Genomic DNA, 27,979 nt, shown 5'->3' with positions numbered 1-27,979 from the left:
TTCCAAACATTCAGGACCCTCTGTTTAAGTCACTGGACTACATCACATGTTGAAAAATGATTTTCGAGTGGTACAGAGTGCATTTACATGTGAGGGAGATGGGCACCGGGGCAGTTTGTTCTGTCCATCTGATGTGAAGGTCAAACAGCAGTCTTACAACACATGGTAACCTAGGCTGTTGTCAGTATATTTTAATGCCTTTTGTTTTTGGTAGTTGTTGTTATTTTAGAAAATTGATACTACTAATACTAGTAAGGAATATTCTTTAAATTTCATACTTTTTCTAGTTGTGAGAACCTCAATAACAACATTTTGTGTGTTTGGCTCAAGATTCCTAATATGTGTTGTTTTAAAGTTGAATTTTAATTGGAGGCCGAATTGCCTAAAATTAATCTTAAATGCATTGGAATATTGTTAAAATCAGCTGTAAAGTACTACTGTGTATTTAAAATCAGTTAATTGTGCCTAAGTTTGTAAGCAGTTGTTGATTTCTTCCTTTCCAGTGGAACTAGCTCCCAGTTTGGCTTCAGGAGTCAGACACCGTCTACTTTAAAGATTTGAGTTAAAATCTATCTTTTGATTTATTTAATAGGCTTAATCCAGGAACTCTGAACCATTCCTTATTTAAGTTGCTATTGAGGTTTTTCACTTATGTCATGCAAGTCTTGTCCCTTGGACATGATATAACCACCGGTTACTAGGGAAAAATGTGTATTCCATGATTGGTTGGTAGTAATTCCTGGAGGTTGCGAGGTGAAAATGATTGCAAAGAAAGTGCTGTACCAAAAACTCCTGATGAGTAACAGACTGCCAGGATTGCCTGTACTTTTACTCCCTCAGCTGATGGGTGGGAGGCATGAAGATCTAAGTTGGTAATTAATGTGATGCGATGTAGGAGCTTCAAATTGATATCATAGGTGAAGTTACTAAAAATAATGAATGACTTTGATTCTCACTGACCTCAACCTCAAGGTTAGAGGTCATGTTTTCTGAAATTCTTGTCAATGCAATAACTAGTGGACAAGGCAACGTAGAAGATTCAAATTGATACCATAGGTGCAGTTACTAAAAATCTGAGTTTGAAACTCAGTGATCTTGACTGGGTCAAGGTCAGAGTTCAAGTTTTCTGAAAATCTTCTGAATGTAATAATTCAAGAACACGGTGACCAAGGAGTTTGAAATTGACACCATAGGTGTGTGTACTACGAGGGAGGAAGCAAAACTGAGCACACTATACACAAGAAGAGCAACTACCAAAATAAAGCAGGAAACATGACACACAGATTAAGACGCGGACTTGACACCGGAACTGGGGAAGAACAGACATGAGAACATAACTGACTGGACGTGACACATGGAACACAAGGCACAGTAACAAAACCTAAAGACCAGAAACCACAAAATACTAAAGATGAAAAACACAAATGAAAAACACTAAATGAGACGAAATGCAAAAACCAGGAAACACAAACACTGGGTTCCTAGATCCAGGACTTAAATGTTATCTCTTAATAGTAATTGTGCCGTTACGGGTGCATGTCTGATGCAAGGGCGTGAACACCTTTCTCATATCACCACTCTGAAGACCGATGGGCGTTGTCAACAGGTTTACTGACATTCAAAAGGGTAAAACTAAAAACAAGACAAAAAATACAGTCATGACATACATAAGCGTAGCATAACATACATTTATACACCGCAATACTACTACACAGCATACGTCTAATTATATAAACTTTTAAACAACTACTGAGGCTATCTCAGACGACCTCCGAAGTCGCGGATAGCTAGCTTAGCACCGAGATTAGCTTTACGGTCAAATACTGCGCTAGCGGCAACATAATGTACAAAAACAAGTTGTAATTTAACTTTAAGTACATACCGGCGATACAACCGTAAACCAAAGATGTAGACAGTAAATTTTCCGACAGGACACCATAAGCCGTGTGCCGATATGTCTCTTTCTTTCGCTCGCTTGCTTGCTTGAGCTGACTTCCTGTTCAATAAAGTTGTTTCAAAACAAACCATTTCTACGGTGCATTACTTGAAACGACCACAGAGGGCGCTAAAAACACATAACTAACAACTTACTGGGAATAATATTTTAGTGATACAGAACACTCCCCGCCTGGCGTGAATAAACGCCACGATTAAACATTGAAGAAAACAACACGTTAAGAAGGCACCAAGGGTACGATCTCTGAGATAGGTCTGGTCAACACCTTTGTACCATCTGATTTAACTACCTTAATTTCCACGGTACGTATTTTACCATCTTTACTTGGGAACACCTTAGTTATGAGACCAAGAGGCCACTCATTTCTTGGCACTCGACTGTCTTTGAGTACCACAACACTTCCTAAGCTCACGTTAGGCTGGCTAGACTGCCATTTGCGGCGTGGCTGTAGGGTAGGGAGAAACTCTTTCCTCCATTTGTCCCAGAAGATGTTCGACAGGTGCTGAACCTGGCGCCACTGATGTTTGTAGAGGTCTGATGCTGTGAATTTTTCAGCTGGAGCCTGAAGGGGTGCTACCTTTTGAGTCAGGAGAACAGCTGGAGTCAAGATAAAGGGGTCACTTGGGTCTGATGAAACCGGGACGAGGGGTCTACAGTTTATGATAGCAGCCACCTCTGCCATGAAGGTGACGAGAACCTCATGAGTGAGTTTAGTGGTCTTAAGCTGAAAAAACATAGAGTCCAATATTCTCCGTGCTAAACCTATCATTCTCTCCCATGCTCCGCCGAAATGGGAGGCATGAGGTGGGTTAAAAGTCCATTTACATCCATGTTCTTTTAAGAAGGTGTGCACAGCTGTGTTGTCCAAGTTTGAAGGGATTTTCAGTTCTTTACATGCACTTGCAAAATTAGTGCCTCGATCAGAGCGAACAGTTTTCACTGGTCCCTTCACGGCCAGAAATCGTCGGAATGCATTAATGAAGCTAGATGTATCAAGTGACTCTACCACTTCAATGTGAACTGCTCTAATACTCAAACAAGTGAATATGACAGCCCACCTTTTATTCTGGTTGACGCTTCCTCTTGTACGTCGTGAAGACACAAACCACGGACCAAACACATCTAAGCCCACATTCGTGAACGGGGGATCCGTTGTGAGACGGTCTGGAGGGAGGTTTGACATTTTCTGTGTGCTCAAAGGAGCACGAAGTCTTTTGCAGGTAACACAATGATAGATGATTGTGCTCACTTTTCTTTTACCGCCCACTATCCACCATCCTGCGGAGCGAACGGCTCCTTCTGTGAAAAGGCGACCTTGATGCTGGGTCTGCTCGTGGTAGTGCTTTATGAGAAGCGCTGCAACATGGTGGTGGCCAGGAACTATGAGAGGGTTTTTCTCACCTTGGCTAATGTTTGAGTCTCTGATGCGACCACCTACTCTAAGGAGTCCTTCTTTGTCCAGATAGGGGTCTAAGGTTTTGAGATGACTGGTTTTGGGTAGTTTTCCATGTTTTTGCACACACTTGATTTCTTCAGCATACACGTCCTGCTGTACTGCTCGAATGATAAGGTTCTGAGCTTGCTTTAACTCATCCACAGTAACTCCCGTTTCACAGTAATGCCAGCCATTACAGTGATTGGCTTTGCCTGGTGGTGATTTGAAGTTGTGGATGACATGTATTAGTCTAGAAAGAGCACGTGTGAGGGATTTCCAGGTAGAAAACTTGGTGAATCTGTCTGAGCCCAGTTCTTTAGTTGAGGCTGTTGTTTTGAGTGCGGTTACCTGAGGTCTTACATCTGCGTCCATGTTGGGTTCTACAAGGTCATAGGAGTCATTCGGAGAATTCTGAATCTGATGTAAAAGGTCAGGGCTGGTGAGCCAGTTACTAAGCGGCAGCTGGAATGCAGGAACAGAACGAGTGGCGTGATCTGCAGGGTTCTGACTGCTAGCTACATAGTGCCACTGGCATGGCTGAGAAGATCTGCGGATTCTAGTCACACGATTACTGACATAGACATAAAATCTTCTAGACTCGTTGTAGATGTAACCTAAGACTACTTTACTGTCTGTGTAGAAAGTAGTGTGATCTAGTTTACAGTCAAGTTCATCTGAGATAAGATCTGCGAGCTCAACGGTTAAAACGGCAGCACTAAGCTCTAATCTTGGAATAGTCTGATCTGGGCGTGGTGCTAGTTTAGCCTTACCCATTACAAAGCCTACTTGACTGTGTCCTTCTGCATCTGTCACTTTTAAATAGGCCACTGCAGCTATGGCTTTGGTAGATGCGTCTGAAAAAACACACAACTCTTTTTTCACGGCTGTTGAAGGGGAAATGTCTGTGTATGCTCTGGGAATGGTCATGTTAGGCAAGTCTGTGAGTGAGTCTTTCCACTGTGTCCAAGACTCTTCCATTTCGGGAGGGAGTGGAGCATCCCAGTCCCCATTTTCAGCTGTAAGTTCGCGTAGAATCGACTTCCCCTGTATGGTGACTGGTGCTACAAAACCCAGCGGATCATAGAGGCTGTTTATTGTTGATAGAACACCTCGTCTGGTAAAGGGTTTTGACTCATCAGATACTTCAAAGGTGAAGCGGTCTTTACTTAGGTCCCAGAGGAGACCTAGGCTACGCTGCATGGGCACCGAATCACTTTCGAAGTCCAGGTTTTTTAGATTTTTGGCATGATCTTGAGTCGGGAATGCCTCTAGTACTTCCTTCCTGTTTGCTGCTATTTTATGCAGTCTTAAGTTTGAGTTTGCAAGTGCATCTCGGGTTCTTTGGAGTAGAGATATGGCCTTTTCAACAGTAGGTAGAGATTTGAGTCCGTCATCAACGTAGAAGTCACGCTTGACAAACTGCTTCACATCTGCATCGCAGTCCGGTTCGACGCGTTGGACAGACTGGTGCAGGCCATATATGGCTACTGCTGGCGATGGGCTGTTCCCAAAGACGTGGACCGTCATTCTGTACTCCACAACTTCTTTGGAAATGTCGTTGTCACGGAACCACAAGAAGCGTAAGTAGTTCCTGTCTTGCTCTCGCACGTTGAAACAGTAAAACATCTGTTCGATGTCTGCTGTGAAGGCAACGGCTTCTTTTCTGAAGCGTATTAGGACCCCAAGCAATGAGTTATTAAAATCTGGTCCTGTTAACAGAACGTCATTCAGGGATACGCCTTCATACTTGGCGCTGCTGTCGAAGACGACCCTGATCTGCGTGGGTTTACGGGGATGGTAGACACCGAATAATGGCAGATACCAACATTCCTCATCCTCTTTTAGTGTAGGGGCGATCTCTGCATGTTTGTTTTGGAATATTTTGTCCATGAAAGTGATGAAATGTTCCTTCATCTCTTTCTTCTTTTCAAAGGTGCAAAGAAGAGACATTAGGCGATTCAGGGCCTGTGGTCTGTTGTTAGGGAGCTTTCGGCGTGGGTTTTTAAATGGTAAAGGAGCTGTCCAACTGTTATCTGTGTCTTTTGTTAGTCCTTCCTCCATTATTTTTAAGAAGGCATTGTCCTGGATGGAAGGTGAGATGTAGTTGTCATTTCTGGTTTGTTTGAACACATTACATCCTAAATGATCAGGTTCACAAGCACTGTCTGCCAGCTGGAAGCTGAAGTTGAGTGGAACTTGTATCCCACAATGTTTCTCTTTTATGTTGAAAACATTAGGACATGGCTCGAATGCTGTGGGACGTCCCCTTTCAGTTGCATTTGTGAACAGAGTCCTTACTGCAGGAGTTTTGTGGACGTCACCTAAACACACATTTCCTACTATGACCCATCCTAGGTCCAATTTTTGAGCATAGGGTGCGTTGTTAGGGCCACTTATCTGTTTGCGGACTTTGTGAGCTCTAATGACATCCCGTCCAAGAAGCATTAGTATGGGGGCGTTAGAGTCCAAGGCAGGAATGAGGTGAGCCACTGACTTTAGATGCCTGTGGTGTCTAGCTGCACTGGGTGTGGGGATCTCGTCTCTGTCATTTGGGATATTTTTGCACTCAATTAGGCTAGGCAGTGGGATGTGGACTGAACCATCTAAAGCTGCCACTACATAACCTGTAGCTCTTCTACCCATTGTCTCTTTGGTACCTGCACATGTCTTAAGCGAGTAAGGGGAACTAGGGCCGCAGTCATTAAACAACTCGAAGAACTCCGGACGTACTAGTGATCTGTTACTTTGTTCATCATGGATGGCATAAAGCCTTACTGCTTGATGTGGGTGGCCTGCTGGGTAGACATTAACGAGACAGATTTTAGAACATGAAGTGCCTGCTTCATTCACACCACAAACCTGAGTGCATTTAGAAGTGATCTCCTCTGATTCAGTGGTGTCAGGCTCCCCGCCATGCTCTGCTGCTGGTTCGGTTTCTTTTAGCCAGGGAGCTGGTCCTGGGTGGAGAGCCGTGCAGTGCTTCTCATCGTTGCACTCGGAACACTGTACCTTGGCTTTACAGTTCTTTGCTATGTGTGAAGATGAGGCACAGCACCTGAAGCAAAAGTCATTTTCTTTTAAGAACGTTTTCCTATCTAACAGTGTTTTCATGCGAAATGCTCTGCACGCTGCGAGAGGATGGGCTTTCTTGTGAATTGGACAAAGCTTTTCACCATGTACAGTTTTGTTTGGGGACCTCTGTGTGTCTGAACTAGTGCGAGAAATGACATCAGTTTTGTGCACAGAAATCTCTTTTTGTCTGTTTGCCCTCCAAGATAGTTTGTCCGGTCTGGGTGCATCAGGTGATGGTGTGAGGTTAAAGCTGGGGTCGTTTCTAGCATCAGCTTCTTGTGCAACAAAGTCTACTAGAACACTAAATGGTGGGAAAGAGACACATTTTGTGCGTTTGTAGTTGGCTCCTACCGTAATCCACCTTTCTTGCAGGTAGAAGGGAAGTTTTTGGATGATTGGATTTACTCCTCTTGCTGTATCTAGGAACGCGAGACCAGGGAGGTCTCCTTCAGCTTTAGCGCGCTGCACTTCCATGAGCAGGTCACTAAATTTTCTCAGTTTTGCAAAGTCTTTGGATGAGATTTTTGGGAATCCATCAATTCTTTTAAACAGTGCATCCTCGATCACTTCAGCTGAGCCATAACATTGTTCAAGTCTGTCCCATATCATGTTGAGGCCATTGACTGGGTTGTTGATGTGTATGGCTCTGAGTTGTTCTGCATGTTCAGCCGATTCCTTGCCAAGCCATTTTAACATCAAGTCCATTTCTTCACTTGCCGTTAGATCTAACCCGCTTATAGCATTTTCAAATGAGCGTTTCCAAGCTCTGAAGTTTTGGGGCTTGTCATTAAACTGGAGCAGCCCTGTTGCCACTATTTCACGACGAGCAAAGTATCTGATGAAGTCACTCACATTTGATTCTCTAGGCTCTTTGTATAAAGGCCTAGCATCATGGAAGCTAGATGCTGATACCTGATTTGACCAATTGGTACTGTAATTTTTATTAGCATGGGGAGAAGGGGAAATGACTGGAGTTTTTTGGCAACAGTCAGGATCATCTGTTAGACCAATTGGAATTTTTTGTGGGTCATTTTCTTTTTTAGGGCTTGGTGGCTGATCACAGGTGAGCTCTGGTTTACTTTGTGTTACATTTTCATTTTGTGATTGTTGAAGAGCAGCATCATTTTCTTTTCTCACAAATGTAGATTGGCCAATGACATACTGTTTAGTTCGTTCTGCTGTTACTGAGGGACAGATGTTGCTGCGCGTTTCTGTCTGTGTGGCAGCAGCTGCTTCTAATGACTCTGCTTCAGCAATGGCTGAGGCTACATCTTTTTCATGCTGTAAATATTCGATGGATGCCTCGACTTTAGCTTTTGCTACTTCTATTTGTGCTTTTTCTACCTTCAAATCCATTTCTTTAGCTGCGAAGCTGAGCCGTGCCTTGGCTGCCTCAGCTTTTGCTCTGGCTTTGGCTGCTGCAGAACCTGTGGAGGAGGCACACGAAGCTTCGGACCGGGTCTTGAGGGATGACGCCTTGCTGGACATGTTGGAGTTGATTAGACGACTGCTGGCTCACTGCTGTATGCCGTGTTGCTCCCAGGCGTAGTAGTGGTCAGCTTCACTCTAGTGTGCGATGACTGCGTTATCTTTGTTCGTGCGGATGCCGCCGTTTTACTGTGCCGTTACGGGTGCATGTCTGATGCAAGGGCGTGAACACCTTTCTCATATCACCACTCTGAAGACCGATGGGCGTTGTCAACAGGTTTACTGATATTCAAAAGGGTAAAACTAAAAACAAGACAAAAAATACAGTCATGACATACATAAGCGTAGCATAACATACATTTATACACCGCAATACTACTACACAGCATACGTCTAATTATATAAACTTTTAAACAACTACTGAGGCTATCTCAGACGACCTCCGAAGTCGCGGATAGCTAGCTTAGCACCGAGATTAGCTTTACGGTCAAATACTGCGCTAGCGGCAACATAATGTACAAAAACAAGTTGTAATTTAACTTTAAGTACATACCGGCGATACAACCGTAAACCAAAGATGTAGACAGTAAATTTTCCGACAGGACACCATAAGCCGTGTGCCGATATGTCTCTTTCTTTCGCTCGCTTGCTTGCTTGAGCTGACTTCCTGTTCAATAAAGTTGTTTCAAAACAAACCATTTCTACGGTGCATTACTTGAAACGACCACAGAGGGCGCTAAAAACACATAACTAACAACTTACTGGGAATAATATTTTAGTGATACAGAACAGTAATACTGTCTCCGAACAAGAATGATAAAATAAAATGGCCCAAAGGTAAAAAAAAAAAAAAGACCTAATACCAGCTGGCTTTTATTCATTATCTGCTCACTTGTATTTTTCACAGCAAAATTAAGAGATTTTTAATAGTCAGCGCTTCTTAATTAGTCATAAATTATGACAGTTCATTTTCCCTGGTAGGAAATAGCAAATCAGAATTAGAAGCTTAAAGCTAAACAGGTGTTGTTTGTTCCTAACCATGTCTATGATTAAGAGTACAGCTAATACCACTGTGCAAACACAGAGCTCAGACAATAACTGGGATTCTGTTAGCGGTAAGGAAATGCCTGGGGAGACCAGATCTGAGGCCAAGCATTTGATTGGGCCAGTTTGGCTGCACAGAGTGGGCTGGACGACAGTTCGCACTTACAAGCCCGGAAAGAAAATAATGATCTGATGAGAGGCTTTGGGGTAGGTCATCACCATAGTAACCAATTCTGAGATGAAATGGAGAGGGGATGTAATCATGGGATGCCCTGATCTCCCTGAGTAAATCTCAATAATGTCATCCAATTTTGGTAAAACATTTGCACAGGTACTCTTTTTCCACCCTTTTTTTGTCAGAGAGCTGATGTAAACAGTGTGTGACGGTTGTAATTCACACTGCCAGGTTTCCAGAAACAAGAGCAAGAGGTATGAAACAGCTGCTTTAGCTGGTGCCTCTGCTGTCAGGAGTCCAACATCTCTTCAGCTGTGAAATGACTGCTGTCTGTCTGACACTCTCTGGTGACGAACATAATCACCTCGGTATACAGGAACACACAGCTGATGTCCAAACTGATAATGAGCGAGGCTGTGATATCTGCTGTCAGCGGATGTTGGCTCAGTCGTGCACAGAGGTTGGGACTTGTGGATGGTTGGCTGTCTGTCACATTTTCTCATATTTACTTGTTCTTCTCATACCTCCAGTAAGGACTGTGAAAAGGATGAACAACACAGGGGTATATTTGGGAACACATGCTCATTTGTGCAGACAATACACTGCACATTTACATCCCTAAGAGGAACATGAGCATGGAAATACCCCTAGAAACTAATGTCTCTGGAGTGAGATGTCCAGAGAGAGTCAGTGAGATACTTCATATCAGTTTTATTTATATAATGGCAAATCACAATAGAACTAGCTTCAGGATGCTGTATATTGTAAGATAAAGACCCTACAATAATACGGAGAGAGCCCCAACAATCAAACGACCCCCTTTGAGGAAGGACTTGCGAACAGTGGGAAGGAAAAACTTCCTTTTAATAGTCAAAGGAGCTTGCAAAGAAAAGCGTCTGGACTTCTTTAAGTTACTTGAAGACGTTTCACCTCTCATCCGAGAAGCTTCTTCAGTTCTAAGGTCAAATGGTGGAGAGTCCCAGATATAAACCTATTGGGAGTTTCCCCCCACAGAGGATGTGAGTGGACGTTAAGGCCTTAACGCCCACTCACATCCTGGGCCATCTGACCTCAGGAATTCGCATGATAAGGTGGGGCCAGGTTTCACAATGAGCTCACCCGAAACTCTGGCTGATTGGGACCAACACCCAGTTTCACACCTTGGCTCAGGCGATTAGAGGATCATCAGGGGGTCCTTTTGTCCCTTTGTGGGGGGATACTCCCACTAGGTTTATATCTGGGACTCTCCACCATTTGACCTTAGAACTGAAGAAGCTTCTTGGATGAGAGGTGAAACGTCTTCAAGTAACTTAGAGAAGTCCAGACGCTTTTCTTTGCAAGCTCCTTTGACTACGATGACCTGGATGACTGAGAACCTTCACAGAGACATATTCCTTTTAATAGGAAGAAACCTCCAGACTCAGGGAGGGGCAGCCATCCTCTGACCAGTTGGGGATGAGGGAAGTAATATTTTTGAGTGAGATAAAGCTGCCTCTTTTGTACTTTTAGATATCTAGCATGCATTTTCTTAGTTAAATAAACTAAAAAATTTAAGTTATGCGAGGAGCACACAGCATAACAGGGAATTCAGCAGAAATGACACAATATTTGCTGTCCACTAACAAATCAATCGTTCTGATAGACAGCTTTAACATTCCTGTGCTACGATGTGTAAATGCATGGTATAAGTATATCTTGGTAACACTATATTGGGTACAGATTGATTGGGTTATTATCCAAGACAATATGAGGTGGCTAATATCTACTGATGATCTGATATTTGCTTAGAAGCATGCTAACAGAATTTTATGAACCTGTGCTGGTAAACCAGAGACTCTACAGTAAACCGAAGCTAAACTGAAACAAAGTTTAGCTTAAAACACACTTACAAAGTTCAGTGGAAGGGCATATGTGGTTAATACCTACCAGAGCTACTGTCTTAGCTTCAGACATTTGGGTTAAAAATACCTGTTTCAACTAGAATCAGTGCACTTGGACGAAAACCTGGTCAAAAATATCCAGTGTTATGCTGGATATATGGATCATGTTTTTTGGCTTGTTAATAGCTTCTGTTGAGCCTGCGGTACGTAGGGACAGAGTCAGTGGAAGCAATACAAAGACCTACGACTACACAGAGTGTGTTAGACAGAGAGTAGTTACTATGCTGCTTCTATTGAGTCATCATAAATACCAGGTCAATTGTAATTGCTAACCAGTATGTCGTTCTCTGGTCTGCCTTCTAAATAGCAACCCTACCTCACACTGAAATAAAATCACACACAGCTTCGCTCTTTTTTTCAGCCTCTATCTTTTCATTTTCCTAATATTGCCAAAACGATCACATTTACTCTCTTCCTCCTCGTGTTTGGTTCATTTCAGCTTTACTCCTTTGTCAACTGCTTTTGTATCGTGTGTCTTACATTTTCTTGGTTTCATTAAACACAGACCTTTCTTTGATGCAGCTAATCAAGTCATAAATTGAGAAGTAGCATCAGCGTTCTATAACAGGCAGAGCAGACGGTCACGCTGAACCAGACAGCAGCCTGCTGCATAACACCAGCGCCAGACCGCATTAGCTTTTCTTTTAAAGTCTGCTTATCTAACGTCTTCTTGTCTGCATTTTCTTCATCTTGTCATGCACCCTGCTGGACGAGCTACCAAATTAGAATTAACTGAGGAACAAATGTGCTGCTGATGTCAGTTTGCAGGCTAGATGAATAACATGTTTAGCACATGAAAGGTGGTCGAAACATGGCCACAGTTTGGTCTGGTTAGGTCCTTTTTTATTAGTGACAGTAGCTGCTTGTGGACTTTATGTTCGATACCACTAACAACATGCTGTCCCCACATTACATGTAAGCACTGTCTAGTACTTTGTATCTTTCCTTCATATCACTCAGAGTTATTAAGAGTATTGAGGTCATACAAATATTAATATATTACTCCCAGAAGAAAGTAATATGTTACACTAGCCATTAGTTTACTTTTGCATTACTCTGTAACATAGACATATAAATAACACTCAGGTTATAAGCCCTCACAGAACCCTACTTACTCTGTGTTAGCGTGAAGAGATGTTTGAAGTAAAGTTTGCTGATCATAGCAAGAGGCGCGTTTAATGCAAGCTTGAAAGAATCCTTAGTAATGCAATGAATGGCATAATTGAAACTGTAATGTGATAAATGCGACTGTGGTACTCAAAATTGTAATCTGATTACCGTGCTTTTTTTAAAGTTCTTGTACTTGTTTTTAAATCTGTAATCTCTTTGTGAACTTTGTGAACCCTGGTTTTGCTTTATAAACAAAACTGGTCACATAGTCCTTGGGCTGGCTGAGATAAATGTTTGGTAAATGGTAAGTGGCCTGCATTTGTATAGCGCTTTTCTAGTCCCTAAGGACCCCAAAGCGCTTCACACTACATTCAGTCATTCACCCAGTCACACACACATTCACACACACATTCACACACTGGCGATGGCAAGCTACATTGTAGCCCAAAAACTTTTTTCACGTCTATGACGGCGCATTTTGTTTTTTGCTTGTCTGGCTGTCTGGCTAAATCAGGAACTCTTTGAAAGAACTTCTTAAAATTTTGCACTTGAAGTCAAAGCAAAACTGATTCGATTTTAATGATCAAAGTCAAGGACACAGTTCCACACAAATGTTCAACGGGATACAACAATACAGTGATGAAACTAGTGCATATTTTTTATGTCTAGACAATGGTGATTCTAGTTTCTTCCTTTTAAAAGGTACTTTCAGCTGCTCCCTTCACAAGGGGTTGCCGCAGTAGGTTGCTCCACAGTTTTGATTTCCTAGCTTTTTAAGCCTGATGCCCTTCCTGATGCAACCACCGGGGTATTTGTACTTCCTCCTAACATCAAACCAGCAATCTCTCGCTTCTTACGTATGTGTAAACTCTCCACTATTCGGTTCCTTCTATTTAAAAAAAAGTATTTGCACTACATTATAAAATCCCATCATACTCCTTGACAAAAATGGATTTTAACACTTTAAAAGTCACGCTTTAGAAGGTGACACAAAATAAACTTGTCAGTCAAAAGATTTTTTTCAGCAAAAAGCACTATAAATCACACTGCTGTGAAATGTTTTTAACAGGTTTGAGTCAGGCTTTGAACACATTGTTAAAATTCTGTTTGGATAGAAGACGTTAAAGCCTCCAATATTTTTCTGTTTCTGTAGTTTGCGAAACACGAAAAGAAAAAATCCAAAAGGAAAATTTCACATTCAGTGTGAGAAACACGCAGATTGCTGGACTGAACAGCGAGTCTGACGGCTTGTTCTCGGGCTGCCTTTGTAGCCAGTACATGATCAATCTTACATCAAGAAAAATGTTCGTCACACGGAAACGGTGCGCTGACAACGGCTGTCAAACAGAGTCAGACCGCAGACTGTCAGCTAGATGTGTCAGAGTTAAAATGTCTCCATCACTACCACCCTGCCTCTGTGTCTGTGTGCGTGCGTCTGCTTGTGGTGTATTTCTTTCAATTTTACTGTTACACACATATTCTTCTCTCTCTATCTCTGTCCTTTCATCCACTCATCTCTCCACTTGTGAGCACTCATATAACAAACTTAAAATGCACCATTACACATGAAGCTTTGATCTAGGCTCGTGTGCATCTCTTTGCATGCCACTGTACTTGTAAAGAAACAGATGGATGAGAATGGCAAGTTTAGAGAGGGTTTTGTTTTCTTCTTATCTGATCATTTATTAGATATCTTCATTAAAAAAAATACCTCGAAATGTTGCAAAATTCTCTTTCACCCATATAATATGACTTCTGTTCTGCCTGGTTTAATTGTGAGACTTTGTTGATGAAATACACTATTCCTGTCTATAATACACACATTTTATGCTGATTTTACTATGACTGGATGTTTAAAACTGGATGTCTTTGACTCTGACAAGCAGATTTTTTCACCATTCAATTCATAAATATTTAAGACTGATTTCAGATTGTCTTTCATTTGTATTTTTTCTTCAGTTTTTTCCTTTTCCCTCTTTTTTTGACCCATTTTAAAGCGTACTTATCATTTTTAAGATTACGTTGTACAAGGAAATGTTTTGTTTTTAGGATACTGTTGTAATCATCGTCTCCTTCCTCGACTCTTCCAGCAGTAGCGGAGTCAGTCTCCCTCGGCCTTACTACATGGCTGATGAGGATGACGAGCGTCCTTTTATCTGCTCCCTTCCTGTTGACAATGGCATCATGTCTTGCTCTGATGTGCCGGCCCGCCGAGAAGGAGGCAAAACGTGCTGCCTGGACAAAGATGACATCCTATATCGCCAGTCTATCGGTCTGAGCCCCGAGCCCCTGGCCAACGGCAGCGTCAGTGTAGCAGGGCTCTGTGTGAACTGGAACCAGTACTACACCAGGTGTCATACTGGGTACAGCAACCCCCACAAAGGAGCCATCAACTTTGACAACATTGCCTTTGCCTGGATTGTCATCTTTCAGGTGGGTTTTTTGGTTTTTAACCTGAGGCTGTACAAGTAAATCAAGTAATTAAAACACTGTTTAACTGTGTGATGATTCATCCTCTGTCATTTTTATAATTCATGATATCCGATGCTGTTAAATAATACAAGGGAGACATATCCAGGTGGCAGTGTGTCGGAGTGATTATCAATGTTGCCTCACCAAAATCAAGGTACTGGGTTTAAATTAGGCTGGGTGGGGGTTTATATATGGACTTCGCATGTCAGTGAAGGTTCTCCAGCTTCTCCCACAGGTTCAAAAATGTGTGGGTTTAGGTATTAAGGTAACTGATGATTGGCCTCCTGCCATCCTGCCTCCAACCGTGTCACAGCTGGGATGGACCTCTGCAACCATGATTTGGCTAAGCAGAGGAGGATGCAATGATTACAATGCATATAAATATAAATGGATATGAATGAAAATAATGGAAATATTTATATACTGTTCAAAAACAACAGCAGCAAAAATAACCAAGAAAACATTCAGAGTATTACATCAACACACTGAAATGTACTGATGGCTGTGAAACAGCTGATACCAGTTACCTCCCTGCCATTGCTTTCTTGGTCACATCTATATCTGAGAAGGAGTAATGAATTAAATTTAATCTACCTTACTTCTTAGAAATAAAAACTTGGGAAAAAAATCTATATGCTTTTTCTTAAAAAGTGACTTTTTTTCCCAGCTAAGTACAAAGACCGGAAACAGAGAAGCTTGCATAGCTCTGTCGAAACATAACAACACCTAATCAGCACTTGAATCAACATGTTTAAACTATATTAAAATAGAATAATAACAAGTTGTAAAAACACATTGTCTCCATTTTACAGAGAGTTATGGGTTGGGTTGTTTGGGTTGTAGGTAACTAGTGGACACTTCACTCTGCCTATCAAGGAGGCTCCTGACTACTTCCAGCAAGGATCCGTCCACAGAATAACACTGTTTAACATTTACAAATCATCATGTTTGCATTTTGAGCATACTGTATATACGTTTGTGAGCATTTGTGATGGATCATGGCACCCCAACCGGTCGCAGCAGGTGGCCGCCTGGTCCTGCTGGAGGTTTCTTCCTATTAAAAGGGAGTTTTTCCTTTCACTGTTGCCAAAGTGCTTGCTGAAAGGGCGTCATATGATTATTGGGGTTTTCTCTGTTTTCTTTGTATTATTGTAAGGTCTTTTTATACAATATAAAGCACCTTGAGGCAACTGTTGTTGTAATTTGGTGCTATATAAATAAAGCTGAACTGATACCTTCAGATAGAGACAAGCCAGATGCTTCTTCTGGTTTCCAGTTTCCATTCAGTAATAAAAAACTAAATAACAGATACTGTCAAATGTCTTTCTGTTTGTAGGTGATCACTCTGGAGGGCTGGGTGGAGATCATGTACTACGTGATGGATGCTCATTCATTCTATAACTTCATCTACTTCATCCTGCTTATAATTGTAAGTAAGACATGGCTTTACTCGTATTTACAACAACAGAGTAAATGTGGACACGTTAGTGTCAGTGCTCAGGTGCTTCAGCATTTGCTTTAAGGAAACTTGCTTAAAATGTACTTATTGAGGTTAATTGCTGATGTATTTGATTTTTGTGAGCATGATATATGACTGTGTTGAGATACCTTCCTTCTTTTTATACCACACACACACAGAGCTGTCAGTGACACAGTTGAAAGCTGAGCTGTAGAATCCATCATTTTTTCTGATAAAGTACTTTTTAATTTCAATCCTTTTGTTTCCCTCTGTGTATGTGTGCCGCAGTATATTCATGCTTTTTGTGTGTGGGCATTGGTGCATGTTGGTGCAATATATTTCTTTTTAGCCTGTCTCGTGTGTGTGTGTGTGTGTGTGTGTGTGTGTGTGTGTGTGTGTGTGAGTATTTGAAAGCGTTATAATGCAGCACGACTGCCAGTCCCGACTACTTCCCCAACCCAGGGGCTGTCTTGTCTTTTTATTATACTTTTAATTGCCTGCCTTCAGATTCAGACAGGAGCTTTTCCTCTTTTCCAGTTTCCTCTTCGAGCCAGTGCGCCTTTCATTCTTTACCTCTTAATTTATTTTAAGATTACTTTCTACATCCTTCTATCGCCTTAAATCTGCCAATCTCTTCAAGCTGCACCCTGTGTTTCTTACCTTGTCCTGTCATAGATCAGTCCATGACTCAGTTTATTCTACCACTACCCCTCTCTACTTCATCCATCTTTCCTCACTCATTCCCTCTTTTCTTTAACCTGCTTGCAACTACCCTTTCTTTTTCTTTTTTTTAAATCTCTACCACCTCCCGGCTTCCTTCTAATACTCACCTGCTGCTTTCATTCGCTCTCCTCTTTCTCACTGATGTGTATACTGGGCAATATTCATGTATCGTTCTCATTTATGTAGAAACACACAGCTGAAAATTGTCTCACTACATCCAATTTGTGATGTAATGGTTGCCTTTTCAAAAAAATAATATATATATAACTGATGAAGAGTGGAAGGAGGATGAAAGGAAGGAAGGAAATAACCAAAGACTGGAGTGAGGGTTAGTAGATGATGAAATGTGAGAGAAGGGGCGGTGGGTGGATGAGGGCTGGGAGTTGTTAGACAGATGGAGTTGAGGTGTGGTGAGGAGTGTGGACTGAGAAGGACTGAGCAAGCTTAAGAGAGCAAGTGATGAAGGGGGGAGGAAGTGAAGGAAGGATGGGAAGAGGGTGGATGGATCGGTGACAGGGAGAGCAGGACTAGATGGACTAGAATGTCAGCATGAAATCAGAGAGAGGATTGGAGGACGGGCGAGAGGAAGCAACCACATGTTGGTGTCTCTCTTTGATCTTAGGTGAAATCCAGATAATTAGAGTGAGTCCCTCAGGGCTCACGTATTGAGGGAGATCACAGTATAAGGTTTAACAGTGTGTCATATGACATGTCTGTCTGTCCCTCACCAGTGGAAATTAACATGACAAACTGCACAGCCCAGCTCAGAAATAGGAAGTTTAGTAAAAACATTACAAAGAATATATAGAAAAAATACTGCAGTGAACTCTTAAGCAACATAAGCAAATATCATTCATACATGCAGTCCCGTAAAATATGACCCCCTGATTTAGTGGCGTGTAGAAGCATCCTTTAGCAGCAGTCATTATGAAGCAGTTGTTTTCTGTATGACTTTGGCAGTGTCTCATGTCGTCGTGGGGGATTTTGGTCCACTTTTCTGAAAACATTTCATCGTTGTGGTGCGCAAGCATTCATTTCATTTCACAGCTCTCTTAAAGTCTAGACTTTGGACCTCTGCAACATCTTGATTCTTTTTTTCAGCCATTCTGTTGTAGATTTAAAGGCTTTAGCTGTTTGGCAGATGGCCTTAAATTTGACTTTAGAATACTTCGGTGTACAGAGACAAAAGAAGCCCAAATCATGTACACTGATTTTGTCCGTCTAAATGAAATCATTCAATTAGTCTTGTAATTTGTTCAGAAGCAGCTTTGCAAACCTAAGCTGTGCTGTCATAGACTTTAACATTTAATATTCTGGAAAGACTTACATAAGATGTGGCCAACTTCATATAGTGAATTATATAAGGCATATATGATTTACTCATGAAAGTGGCCACTTTCTCATTACTTTCATGGTCAGGGAGGGGCGGCCATCTGCTGCGACCAGTTAGGGGTAAGGGGAGAAAGACAGGATAAAAACACGCTGTGGAAGAGAGCCAGAGATTAATAATAACAAATGATTAAATGGAAACATGGAAAGGAAAAAGAAGTGAGTAAAGAAGAAACACTCAATGCATCATGGGTCCCCAGCAGCCCAGGCCTATTGCACCGTAATAACGGAAGCATTAAGGGTCTCCTGATCCAGCCATAACTCTGAGGGCTGGATAATAAATGCACGAACTAGTTAATAATGTTAATAATAAGTTCTTACGCTGTTTCACACACACACTGTAACCCTAAACTTTCCTCACCAGTACCTGGGGAAGCTGTATGTGAGAAATGAATTAACAGTCAGGCTCAGGCAAGAAAGGCTTTTAACCCTGACAGCTCCATGTGATCTTTAATTCAACTGTAAAAATACAACCTGAGATGCTCTAGACAATTCCCAACGAGCTAATGGGTGTTATTGCTCCTGTCTCTTTTACATTCTGTCTCGCTACAGTAGCGCCCTCTTGTAACTTTAAAATCCCCATTAAAAAGAAAATTGAAAACTTGACCATCATCAAATGTTGTAACACAATTAACTTCACTGCTGGGACTGAAACTAAAATTCCTCCTTGCTTGTCCTCTTATGTATATACCAAAGCATAAATGCATCAAATATGATATAAATGAGGATGCAAATCTCCATTAATTAAAGTTTCTCAAGATGAATGTGTTGTAATTCATTATGTTGTTGACTAAGCATCTCTGCTTGATTTTGCTCCCTGGAGTTGTTGCATATGTCTTCCCTAGGGATGGGTATTGTTTAGGTTTTATCTGATATCAGTACCAAACCGGTACTTTTGAAACAGTGCCGATGCTTAAACAGTGCTCGAACTGGTGTTTAAAGAATGGAGAATACAAAATCAGTCCAAAAACCTCTCATGTTTAGCTGTTTTTTTGTAAAAAGATAACAATGTTAGCCTTTTCTGCAGCTATAGGGCATATATGGTATCACTCTTGGCTGGAAGCAGTGCTTAAACAATGGACTTCACCCTAGCCTTTTTGGCCAGGGTGAAGGGAGCATCTGCCATCAAACAAGAAGACAGCTGCATGTAACTACGACGGTGTTTGCTAGTTCACCTTACATGCGTTAATTTAATAACGTGGTTAGCCTACTCAACGTAAATTACACACGGACAACATTAACCTCCTAGGACCTGGCGTCCACATATGTGGACATCACATTTTGGGTTATTTAGACCAAAATACTCAATTTTGCTCTACAAGGGCCTGATATCCACTTACGAGGACATTATACTGCTCAGAATTTTAAACAAATATCCTCATATGTTGCTCTTATTTTTCATAAAAACAAAAATAAGGTAAAAAAATAAATAAATCTGGTAATTCTTTGTTTTTACATTCATCGGGCCCCAATATGCCCAAATATCAAAGAGAAATTAAAAATGCATGCCGTGGAAGATTTCGGGTCTTAGGAGGTTAAGGTACTCACCCAGAGAAGAACGGCTGCTGCTGCCATCGTCATCATTTCTGCTACACTGGCAGGGCTAGGGGCCAGGACTCTCCTCTTCGGGTTTTTGGGGGATGTTGCTAACTCCGGGTCTGATAACAGGCACCACACCCGCAGTAGATGTGCACGGTGTGAGGTCTCGCAGCAAGCTATCAAATACGGCGCATTTCTCGGCTTTTAACAAAATGCTATACGTCGCAGGTGTTTCATCAGATTCGAGGTGTTACCTCCTTTGCACAGTATCACCTTAAAGCACTTGTTGCAGGCTGCTGAGTTTGCATCTTTTGCTGTGAAGTACAGCCAGACTTTTGACCGCTTCACCATGGGCATTTTTAATCTGTAGCTCTGCTCTGAAAGAACGTACGTACCTGGGCCCGCCTACTATCCTCGGAAAGGTAAAATGATTGGCTAGAATCCAAAGTGTATGACATCTCAGGAAAAAAAAAGCACCAAAATAAAGCACCGAAATGTGCGCTGCTTTTCGGTCTGGTTACTACCGTTTATGTCAGAACCGGTGCCATAATGGCACCAGATACCAGTACCCATCCCTAGTCTTCCCCCCATAGAGAAAAGATTTAACTGCCAGCCTCTTGTTGGCTTTGTTTCGCCATGTTTCAAGGCTTGTTTCACAAACAGGCTTAGTGGAGGAAAGTGATTTACTATTTACATGTTAAAAGTTCTGCTCACATCACAGGCGTGTCCTCATCTCCCTGGGAAACAGATGAGGAGACTTTTCATCATTCTTTCTTTAATGCTGCATGACACCATGTGCTGAGAGATGGAATGCAGCAAGCAACAGCAATCAAGACCGAGAAAGACAGAGGTGCCAGCAAACGAGAGAGATATAAGTTCAGGTTGCGTTTAGATGCTTTGACGATTTCACTCACGTAACATGCATGCAGATTAAGTGTGCAAAATTGAATTGAACTGAGAGCGCGAGAGAGTGAGTACAAGAGAGTGCTAGAAGGAAGCTAGATGAAAACAGCCGTGAGAGAGAGATACAGAGACCGAGTGACAGATGGAGAGACAGATGAAAAAAGTGAGATAAAGATGGAGAGAGTTAGAGAGATGCTTTGCAGTGATTACCATCATGTAGAGCAGTTTAGACAAGAGGACTCAGTGGAATTAAAGGCTTTGCATGGAAGATAGTTTGGCCCTGTGGAATTAAGCTTTAACATCTACAAATGCCATCCTCAACCTGTTTTGTTGCAAAACTGTAAAGCGTAGTAATCCTCCTGATTTGACACTTTTTAATCTCACCTTCTGTGTTCGCTTATACCTGGTATTAACATCGAGCTCGTTTGCATATATGGACATGTGCCACAACACAACAAGAGAGGATGTCCTGTCCTGTTACTGTATATTTTTAAGGAAAGTCCACAGAGTCATCAGCAAAATGTAGTTAAAATATTGTGTTTTTAGCAAAGGATAGGAGGAATCCACCGAAATCTGGGCTAAAAACATAGTTTGTAACGCCCACATATGCATATTGTGAGTTTAAAACAGCGTACATCATTTAATAAATAGTTAGTGCAACAAAAGTATCCTCTTGTTCACTCGACATTTTACCCGCATCGTTATTCAAAAATGTCTTTTACTCTATTGGTCCCTGTATGCTCACTATAATTAACACCTCTTTGGGATCTGGCAAAGTTCCTGCCTATTTTAAAACTGCTGTTATATACCCTCTGTTAAAAAAGCCTATGCTGGACCCATCTCTCACTAGCAACTACAGACCGATCTCAAAAATACCGTTAATTGCTAAGATTTTAGAGAAGATTGTGGCTAAGCAGCTTACAGCAGTTTTAGACAAATATAACATCTTTGATAAATTTCAGTCTGGCTTTCGTAAAGCTCATTCTACTGAAACAGCCCTTCTTAGAGTTTCTAATGACATTCTGATGCAAAACGATGCGGGTAAGTGTTCTGTTCTTTTAATGTTGGATCTCACGTCGGCCTTTGACACCGTCGACCATTATATTTTGCTTGATAGGCTGAAATACTGGGTCGGTGTATCTGGGTCTGCCTTAGAGTGGTTCTCCTCGTATCTCTGTGAACGATATTCTTCTGTGGCAGTTTCTAAGTACAGGTCATCTTCTACGTCCCTGTCCTTTGGTGTGCCACAAGGCTCTGTGCTGGGGCCATTATTGTTTTTAATTTATTTACTTCCTCTCCAGCATATTTTGAGCCCTTTTGAGGATATTTGTTACCACTGCTACGCAGACGACATCCAACTATATATATCTTTTAAACCTGAAGATGCTTCTAAACTGCGGATTTTAAATGTGTGTTTGGAAACCATCAAAGGTTGGATGGCCGACAATTTCCTCCAACTAAATGAAAATAAAACTGAAGTCCTGTTATGTGCTCCAGACAGACATGTACCCAGCATAATGAATGCTCTTGGTCCCCTTTCAACGTTTGTGAAACCATCTATCAGGAACCTAGGGATAACCTTCGATCCTGCTCTTACATTGGATACTCACGTCAAATCTCTGGTTCGGTCTTGCTTTTATCATTTAAGAAATATTTCTAAATTGAGCCCCATAATAGCTCATACTGAACTGGAGATTGTTATTCATGCTTTTATTTCATCACGACTGGACTATTGCAATTCACTGTTTACATGTCTAAACAAGAGTTCCCTGGAGCGTCTGCAGACTGTCCAAAATGCTGCAGCAAGGCTTCTGACGAAAACATCGAAATACTCACATATAACACCGCTGCTTATACAGTTACACTGGCTCCCTGTCGAATTCAGAGTCCACTTTAAGATTCTGGTTCTCACATTTAAGGCTCTTCAAGAACAAGCACCATCATACATCATTGAACTCTTACAGCCCTATGCCCCTAGTAGGTCTCTGAGGTCTTGTGGTCAGGGCCTACTTGTTATTAAGTATACGAGACTGAAAACTAGGGGTGATCGAGCTTTTGCTACTGTGGCCGCCAGACTGTGGAATTCTCTTCCTCAGAACTTAAGATCTGCTGATTCACTGATTACTTTTAAAAAACAGCTAAAAACACATCTTTTTAAAATTGCATTTTGTTAACTTTTGACTGTACTTCGTCTTTTTAATCTGTGTCTATACCTTGTAAAGCACTTTGTGATCTCTTATCTAGAAATGTGCTATATAAATAAAATTTTACTTACTAATACACCTCATCTGTGTACCTCTTCTTCTAACAGATACTTTCAGTGTCTGCAATAATGTGCTTCAGTCCACGCGTGTCCTGGCGATCCCTTTCGCATAAAAGAAAGCAAGAGACTGGTTGTTATATGTCATAACATATGCTCAAAAACAATAACTCCAGAGTTCAGCACTACATTTCTGAATCACAATTGGACCTGAATGCCTTGCAGAAGTTGCTTTATTACACATCACAGCTTTTTTAGTGTCGTGTTTGTTTTGATGAAATCATTTGTGTGTGTTTACTGCCTGGGCACTGGAACTATCATTATGAGGTCCACAGAGATGTTGATGCAGAAAACCCCTCAAAGAGCCTCAAAAAACCTTGATACAAACAAATAATAAAAAGATTAATTTGTTTCAATATGAGAAGTTTAATAATCTGTCAAATATGACGCAATGCTCTGCCATGGGCATGTATGGAAGCCATACATGCCCATGGCAAAACATTAATAAACACAAGTGACCAGTTAGCAGTTAGCAGATTCTACAATTCTGCAGTGTGCAGGGTTGCACTCTGTGCTCAGATTCATCCAAATGCTGCAAGCCTGATCTGATGAAGCTTTACAGTACAAATGCATAATGAGCCAAAGAAAACAGCCTCAGCTAATGGGGACTTCACCATTTTTGTTGGTGGTCATTTGATTGTGTTCATTTCGGGGATATCACTAAAAAGGAGTCTTTTTAGCACTGGCTTGATCTTTAGCAACAGTACTACACGTCTGAATATCGTTACTATTTAATCATTAGATTTGTCTGTCTGCACGTTGGTACTCGGTGTTCAGTGTGTGCTGGAACAAATGCAAACTGCACCATTAGAAAACTGTACTGTACCGAAAGTCCATTTTGCCATGGCTACCATTTGGACTGAAAAAAGCACAAAACCAAATAGTAAATGTGATGCACTCCCAAAATAATGCCCTAAAAAAGGTTTACAAGCCTTTCACATGGTCTTGTTTTTTTTTAGAAAACATAGATTTTTGCAGCTTTCTTGTTTAGAAGGCAACGTAATTATTTCTTTCACTATTCTTCAAACACTAGTTGCCTCTCACACCTCTGCTGCAAACTCTGAAAGTGCACACACCGAGACACACAGACTAATCTAATTGTATTTCAGCCATTCCAGCAGAGTGTGAGCATAAATATTTGATGGGATCAGCGAGGGTGCTGAGCGGGTGCTGGGACCCACTGCATCCCTTTTAGTACGCGAGTCCAGTGAACTGGCATGAACCAGTCTGACCACAAATCTCTGCTTTGAATCAATGAAAAGGCAGTCTCTACACTAAAACGGACACACACGTACATTCTGCTTTCTCCGTAGTCTTTGTCGCAGTGGTTTAGTGAGGTTATGGGGCTTACAATCACTATTGATCACAGCCTGCAGAGCACCATGCTTCATTTCCCTCCCCACCTTCTTGCTTTCCTCCTGTTTTCTTTCCACATCAGCTTAGCGTTTCTTGGTGACCTTGACCTATTTTGTCATCTCTTTTTTTCCCTTTTTTTCTTTAAATCTGTTTTACCAGTTGTGTCTCATGGAAAATGAGCCTAAAACATCTAAATAAAAGTGTCAATAGTGGCTGAATGATATCAGTGGTTAAGCAGGAAAACACAACCTAAAGTTTTAGTTAAAGGAGTGACGGTAAAAGAAACCTTTTTTTCCCCTCTTCTGACCTTTCTGCTCTCAGTTTTTCATGTATCACACCAGATATGTGTTTCATTATGAATCATGCATTACAATGTTCAACGCCAGATTTCAGTTGGGGGTAGACACCTTTTCCTAACAGTCCCAATACACCTACAAGCTTTTTATATATTGTGCTGTAGCTGTATGGAGGTAAGTTTGGTAGTTAGCAGACTGCTGAAAGCACAGACATCTTAAGAGATTCCAAGTCAAGCTTAAACTAAGCTGAAAATTCTGTTACCAGTTTTCTCCATAAACACCAGACTCTACCTATTGTAAGTTCAGAAGATGTAAGTTTAGCTACAATACACCTCATCAGACTTCACGAACTTCTCCACTTACTTTTTTATGAATGCAGGCTTTTAGCAAATGCACCACAAAACTGATGATCAAGCCAGGACAAGGTATGTGACGGTGTCTAAATAAGTTCCTCTGCTTTGCATCTCTGTGATAATGTGTCTGCCTTTAGAACATGTTATGATACTAAGGTATCAAGATTTTTCATTCCTATGTTCTGTCCTTGCATACTGTTCGGGTCATATCTGACATATTTTGACATTCAACAGCAGTAAAAAAGTCTCTGAATGTTAAATATATATTCTTTGATGAGTTTGACGCATAAAAGTAAAAGAGATGCACTGGGGGAAAATGACACTGTAAGTTAATGCTAATGAAGAACGCACATGTTCAATTGGGTTTGAACATGTTAGTGAAGAAGATGACCTAATCTGAAGAGGGAGATGATTCCAGAGTAAACTGTGTGGTCACAATTGCTCCATAATATGGATGAATAAATATGTAAAATTATTATTATTATTACAGAAAACCCAAGTTACAGAAAAAGTCTCTAAGAGCCTTTGCCGGGCAGATTCTGGCCCCCGGCTGCATGTTTGACACCCCTGTGCTTGAGGGTAACTTGTCACAGGCTGGAGAGCTACACCTGGAATGACAAGCAGCTGTTTAAAAATATACTGAGAGCTAACTGAGATTAAAAGAGATCATAACAGGGGTTGGGTGGGGCTGGTTGTCCTACCAGTGCTCTATAAGTGCAGAAACTAGTTTTCAACAAGCAGCTGTTTATTGCCATGTGTTGTAAATGTGTTTTGTATTAGTGTAAAATGATGTTGAACTGATACTGATACATGGTAGTTTTGCAGATTTTTTTGTGATAGAGCAGTGATGGTGATGATGGTGTTTAATAGTTGTAATAATTACATGTTTATATGAATAAAGTATCAGCATTACCAGAATGTTGTTGTCATCTTCATGCCTTAGGGTAAAAAAGGATAAGATACTGTGTAATTGTAGTTTTTGTTCTCAACAAATCAGTGTTGTAAAACCTAGATAGATAGATAGATAGATAGATAGATAGATAAGGCTTGTCTCATGTGATCATAGGTTTTTCTAAAAGAAAGTTGCTAATTATTACAGCTACAACAGCATCAAGCCACCTAATATGTTAGCTCTCCTCTCTTAGTCATTGCCTGGTTTGCTGGTTGTAATACTAAAATGCTGAAAAAAAGTATTTTCAGGATGGCACTGGAGCAGATTTGTTTGTGAACATATTGTATAATGTGTTATGTCTGGAGTTGTCCAGCCAAGTGGACTAACAAGCTAGAGGTAAGAGCTACACTGCTCTGGCATAAGGCCATCATGCTGAGAGTTTTGTATTCAGCGTTATTAGCTGGCAGAAGCTGTCGACTAACAGACCAAATTAGGGGTCTCCAGTTTCATGCTGGAGCTTCCAACTGTTGCAGATCATTATATTTAAGAATGATTTATTACCTTTTTATTGGATGGGAGTGTTTTAGGAATAATAATAGGCCTTTAAAAGGGTTCTTTTATTACAGATAAACAGACAAAAGCCCTGTGAAAATAATTACATCTCATTAGTTTGGATTCTCACAAGTAAAAACACTTTTTCAGCACTGGGCAGTGTGGGGAGGAACGCGACAGTCAAGCAACACGCAGCTTTAAATTTTGTTTATGTAATGTGCGCATGCCTGTCATCCTCCCAGGTCGGTTCCTTCTTCATGATCAACCTGTGCCTCGTGGTCATTGCCACCCAGTTCTCAGAGACCAAGCAGCGGGAGCATCAGCTGATGCAGGAGCAGCGAGCTCGGTGTTCATCCTCCTCCACCCTGGCCAGTGAACCTGGGGACTGCTACGAAGAGCTCTTCCAGCTGGTCTGCCATTTCCTCCGAAAGGCGAGGAGGCAAACTGTTGCCCTTTTTAACACCCTCCGGGGGAAACCTCGTGGCTTTCATGGTGTTGGAAGAGGAAGACGAGGTGGGGAAGGAAGGGAGAGGAAGGCCAATGGACGTGAAGGACGTGACAGAAGAGCGGGGTTAAGACATGGTACGTAACTGTAAGAAAGTAGTATTTATCTATTTGATTTATAGGATCACCCTTTAATCTCTCCATCTTGCATTTTGTAAGGCCCGCCATGTCCCCATCACAACAAACTAGGCCATGCCTCATCCGCTGAGCCCGTGGCCCTCACTGCTGCCTCCGCCACAGACGGCTGCCCTCAGTGCGCGGCAGCGCTAGCGCTCTCTGACGGGGTGGGACCAGTTCGAAATGCAGCAAGTGACGAAACAGAAGAGGGAACTGTGGAGGAATCAGACAGGGATGGTGTACAGTCCGGTACTAAAGGGAAGGACAAACAAGGCCATGAAGGTGCAGAGTCCTGTTGTAGTCCGAAGAAGGGATGCAAGGAGCTGTGGTACGAGATCAGGATGAAACTGTGGGGCATCGTGGAGAGCAAGTATTTTAACCGGGGCATCATGATCGCCATTTTAATCAACACCATCAGCATGGGCATTGAGCACCACGAGCAGGTACGGCTGGCTTTTTACATTTGTTCATGTTTCCTTATCCACTCCCCTCATTTATTTCATTATTTGGGAAATCTTTCATTGTTTAATTAAATATTTAAATATCTTAATTATCTCTCTCAGTCTTTCATATATTTGAGGGTTATGCACTAGAGTGCAAAAGTTGTCAGACAGTACTCATTTCTTCATGTTTCTTTATACTATGTTCCCATTTCTTTATTATTAGATTCAGCTAAAGATAACACAGTTTTACAGGCATAAGTATAACTTTTGCACCGACAGCGTGATTTCCAAACAGTTATTAGTTGCAAACTTGACATATCTCAGCACAGTGTGTCCTTTTAAAGAATTCAGGAAACTGGACATGGAGACGGCAAAAGTTGACAGGACTGCAAATCTATCTACAGCAGATGAACAGTATCTGAAAGTCACGCCCTTAAGAAATAGGGAAAAGAAATTCAGCACTGACACAGGACCTGAGAGATGCCCTTTAGGTGGTCCAT

At 41.5% G+C, this 27,979-nt stretch overlaps 2 protein-coding genes across 3 annotated transcripts in view; one reads left to right on the top strand and one right to left on the bottom strand.

Annotated features, from left to right (window-relative positions):
• Positions 1–27,979, top strand: part of LOC120716387 (voltage-dependent T-type calcium channel subunit alpha-1I-like) — a 296,557-nt gene that overhangs the window by 149,788 nt on the left and 118,790 nt on the right. Inside the window, exons 7-10 of one of the 2 annotated variants that reach the window (XM_040003917.1) lie at positions 14,255–14,594; positions 15,970–16,062; positions 26,658–26,997; positions 27,079–27,479. In XM_040003917.1, the coding sequence (XP_039859851.1) occupies positions 14,255–14,594; positions 15,970–16,062; positions 26,658–26,997; positions 27,079–27,479 (1,174 nt within the window). Of the gene's footprint in view, positions 1–14,251; positions 14,595–15,969; positions 16,063–26,657; positions 26,998–27,078; positions 27,480–27,979 lie in introns of both variants that reach the window. The other variant, XM_040003916.1, reaches the window with a different exon arrangement.
• Positions 1,526–4,791, bottom strand: LOC120716388. Its single transcript, XM_040003918.1, has 2 exons — positions 1,883–4,791; positions 1,526–1,632 (listed from the first exon to the last, which is right to left on the bottom strand). The coding sequence occupies exon 1, from the start codon at positions 4,590–4,592 to the stop codon at positions 2,175–2,177; it is 2,418 nt and encodes an 805-aa protein (XP_039859852.1). The 5' UTR covers positions 4,593–4,791; the 3' UTR covers positions 1,526–1,632; positions 1,883–2,174.

The sequence above is a fragment of the Simochromis diagramma genome, unplaced genomic scaffold (assembly GCF_900408965.1).
Source record: "Simochromis diagramma unplaced genomic scaffold, fSimDia1.1 OVJJ01000325.1, whole genome shotgun sequence".
NCBI lineage: Eukaryota > Metazoa > Chordata > Actinopteri > Cichliformes > Cichlidae > Simochromis > Simochromis diagramma.
The sequence above is the reverse complement of the archived record's forward strand: the minus strand, read 5'-3'. Positions and strand labels throughout refer to the sequence as shown.

Excerpts from the sequence above, each read along its gene's own strand:
- LOC120716388 (XM_040003918.1), bottom strand. The coding sequence starts at position 4,592 with ATGCAGCGTAGCCTAGGTCTCCTCTGGGACCTAAGTAAAGACCGCTTC.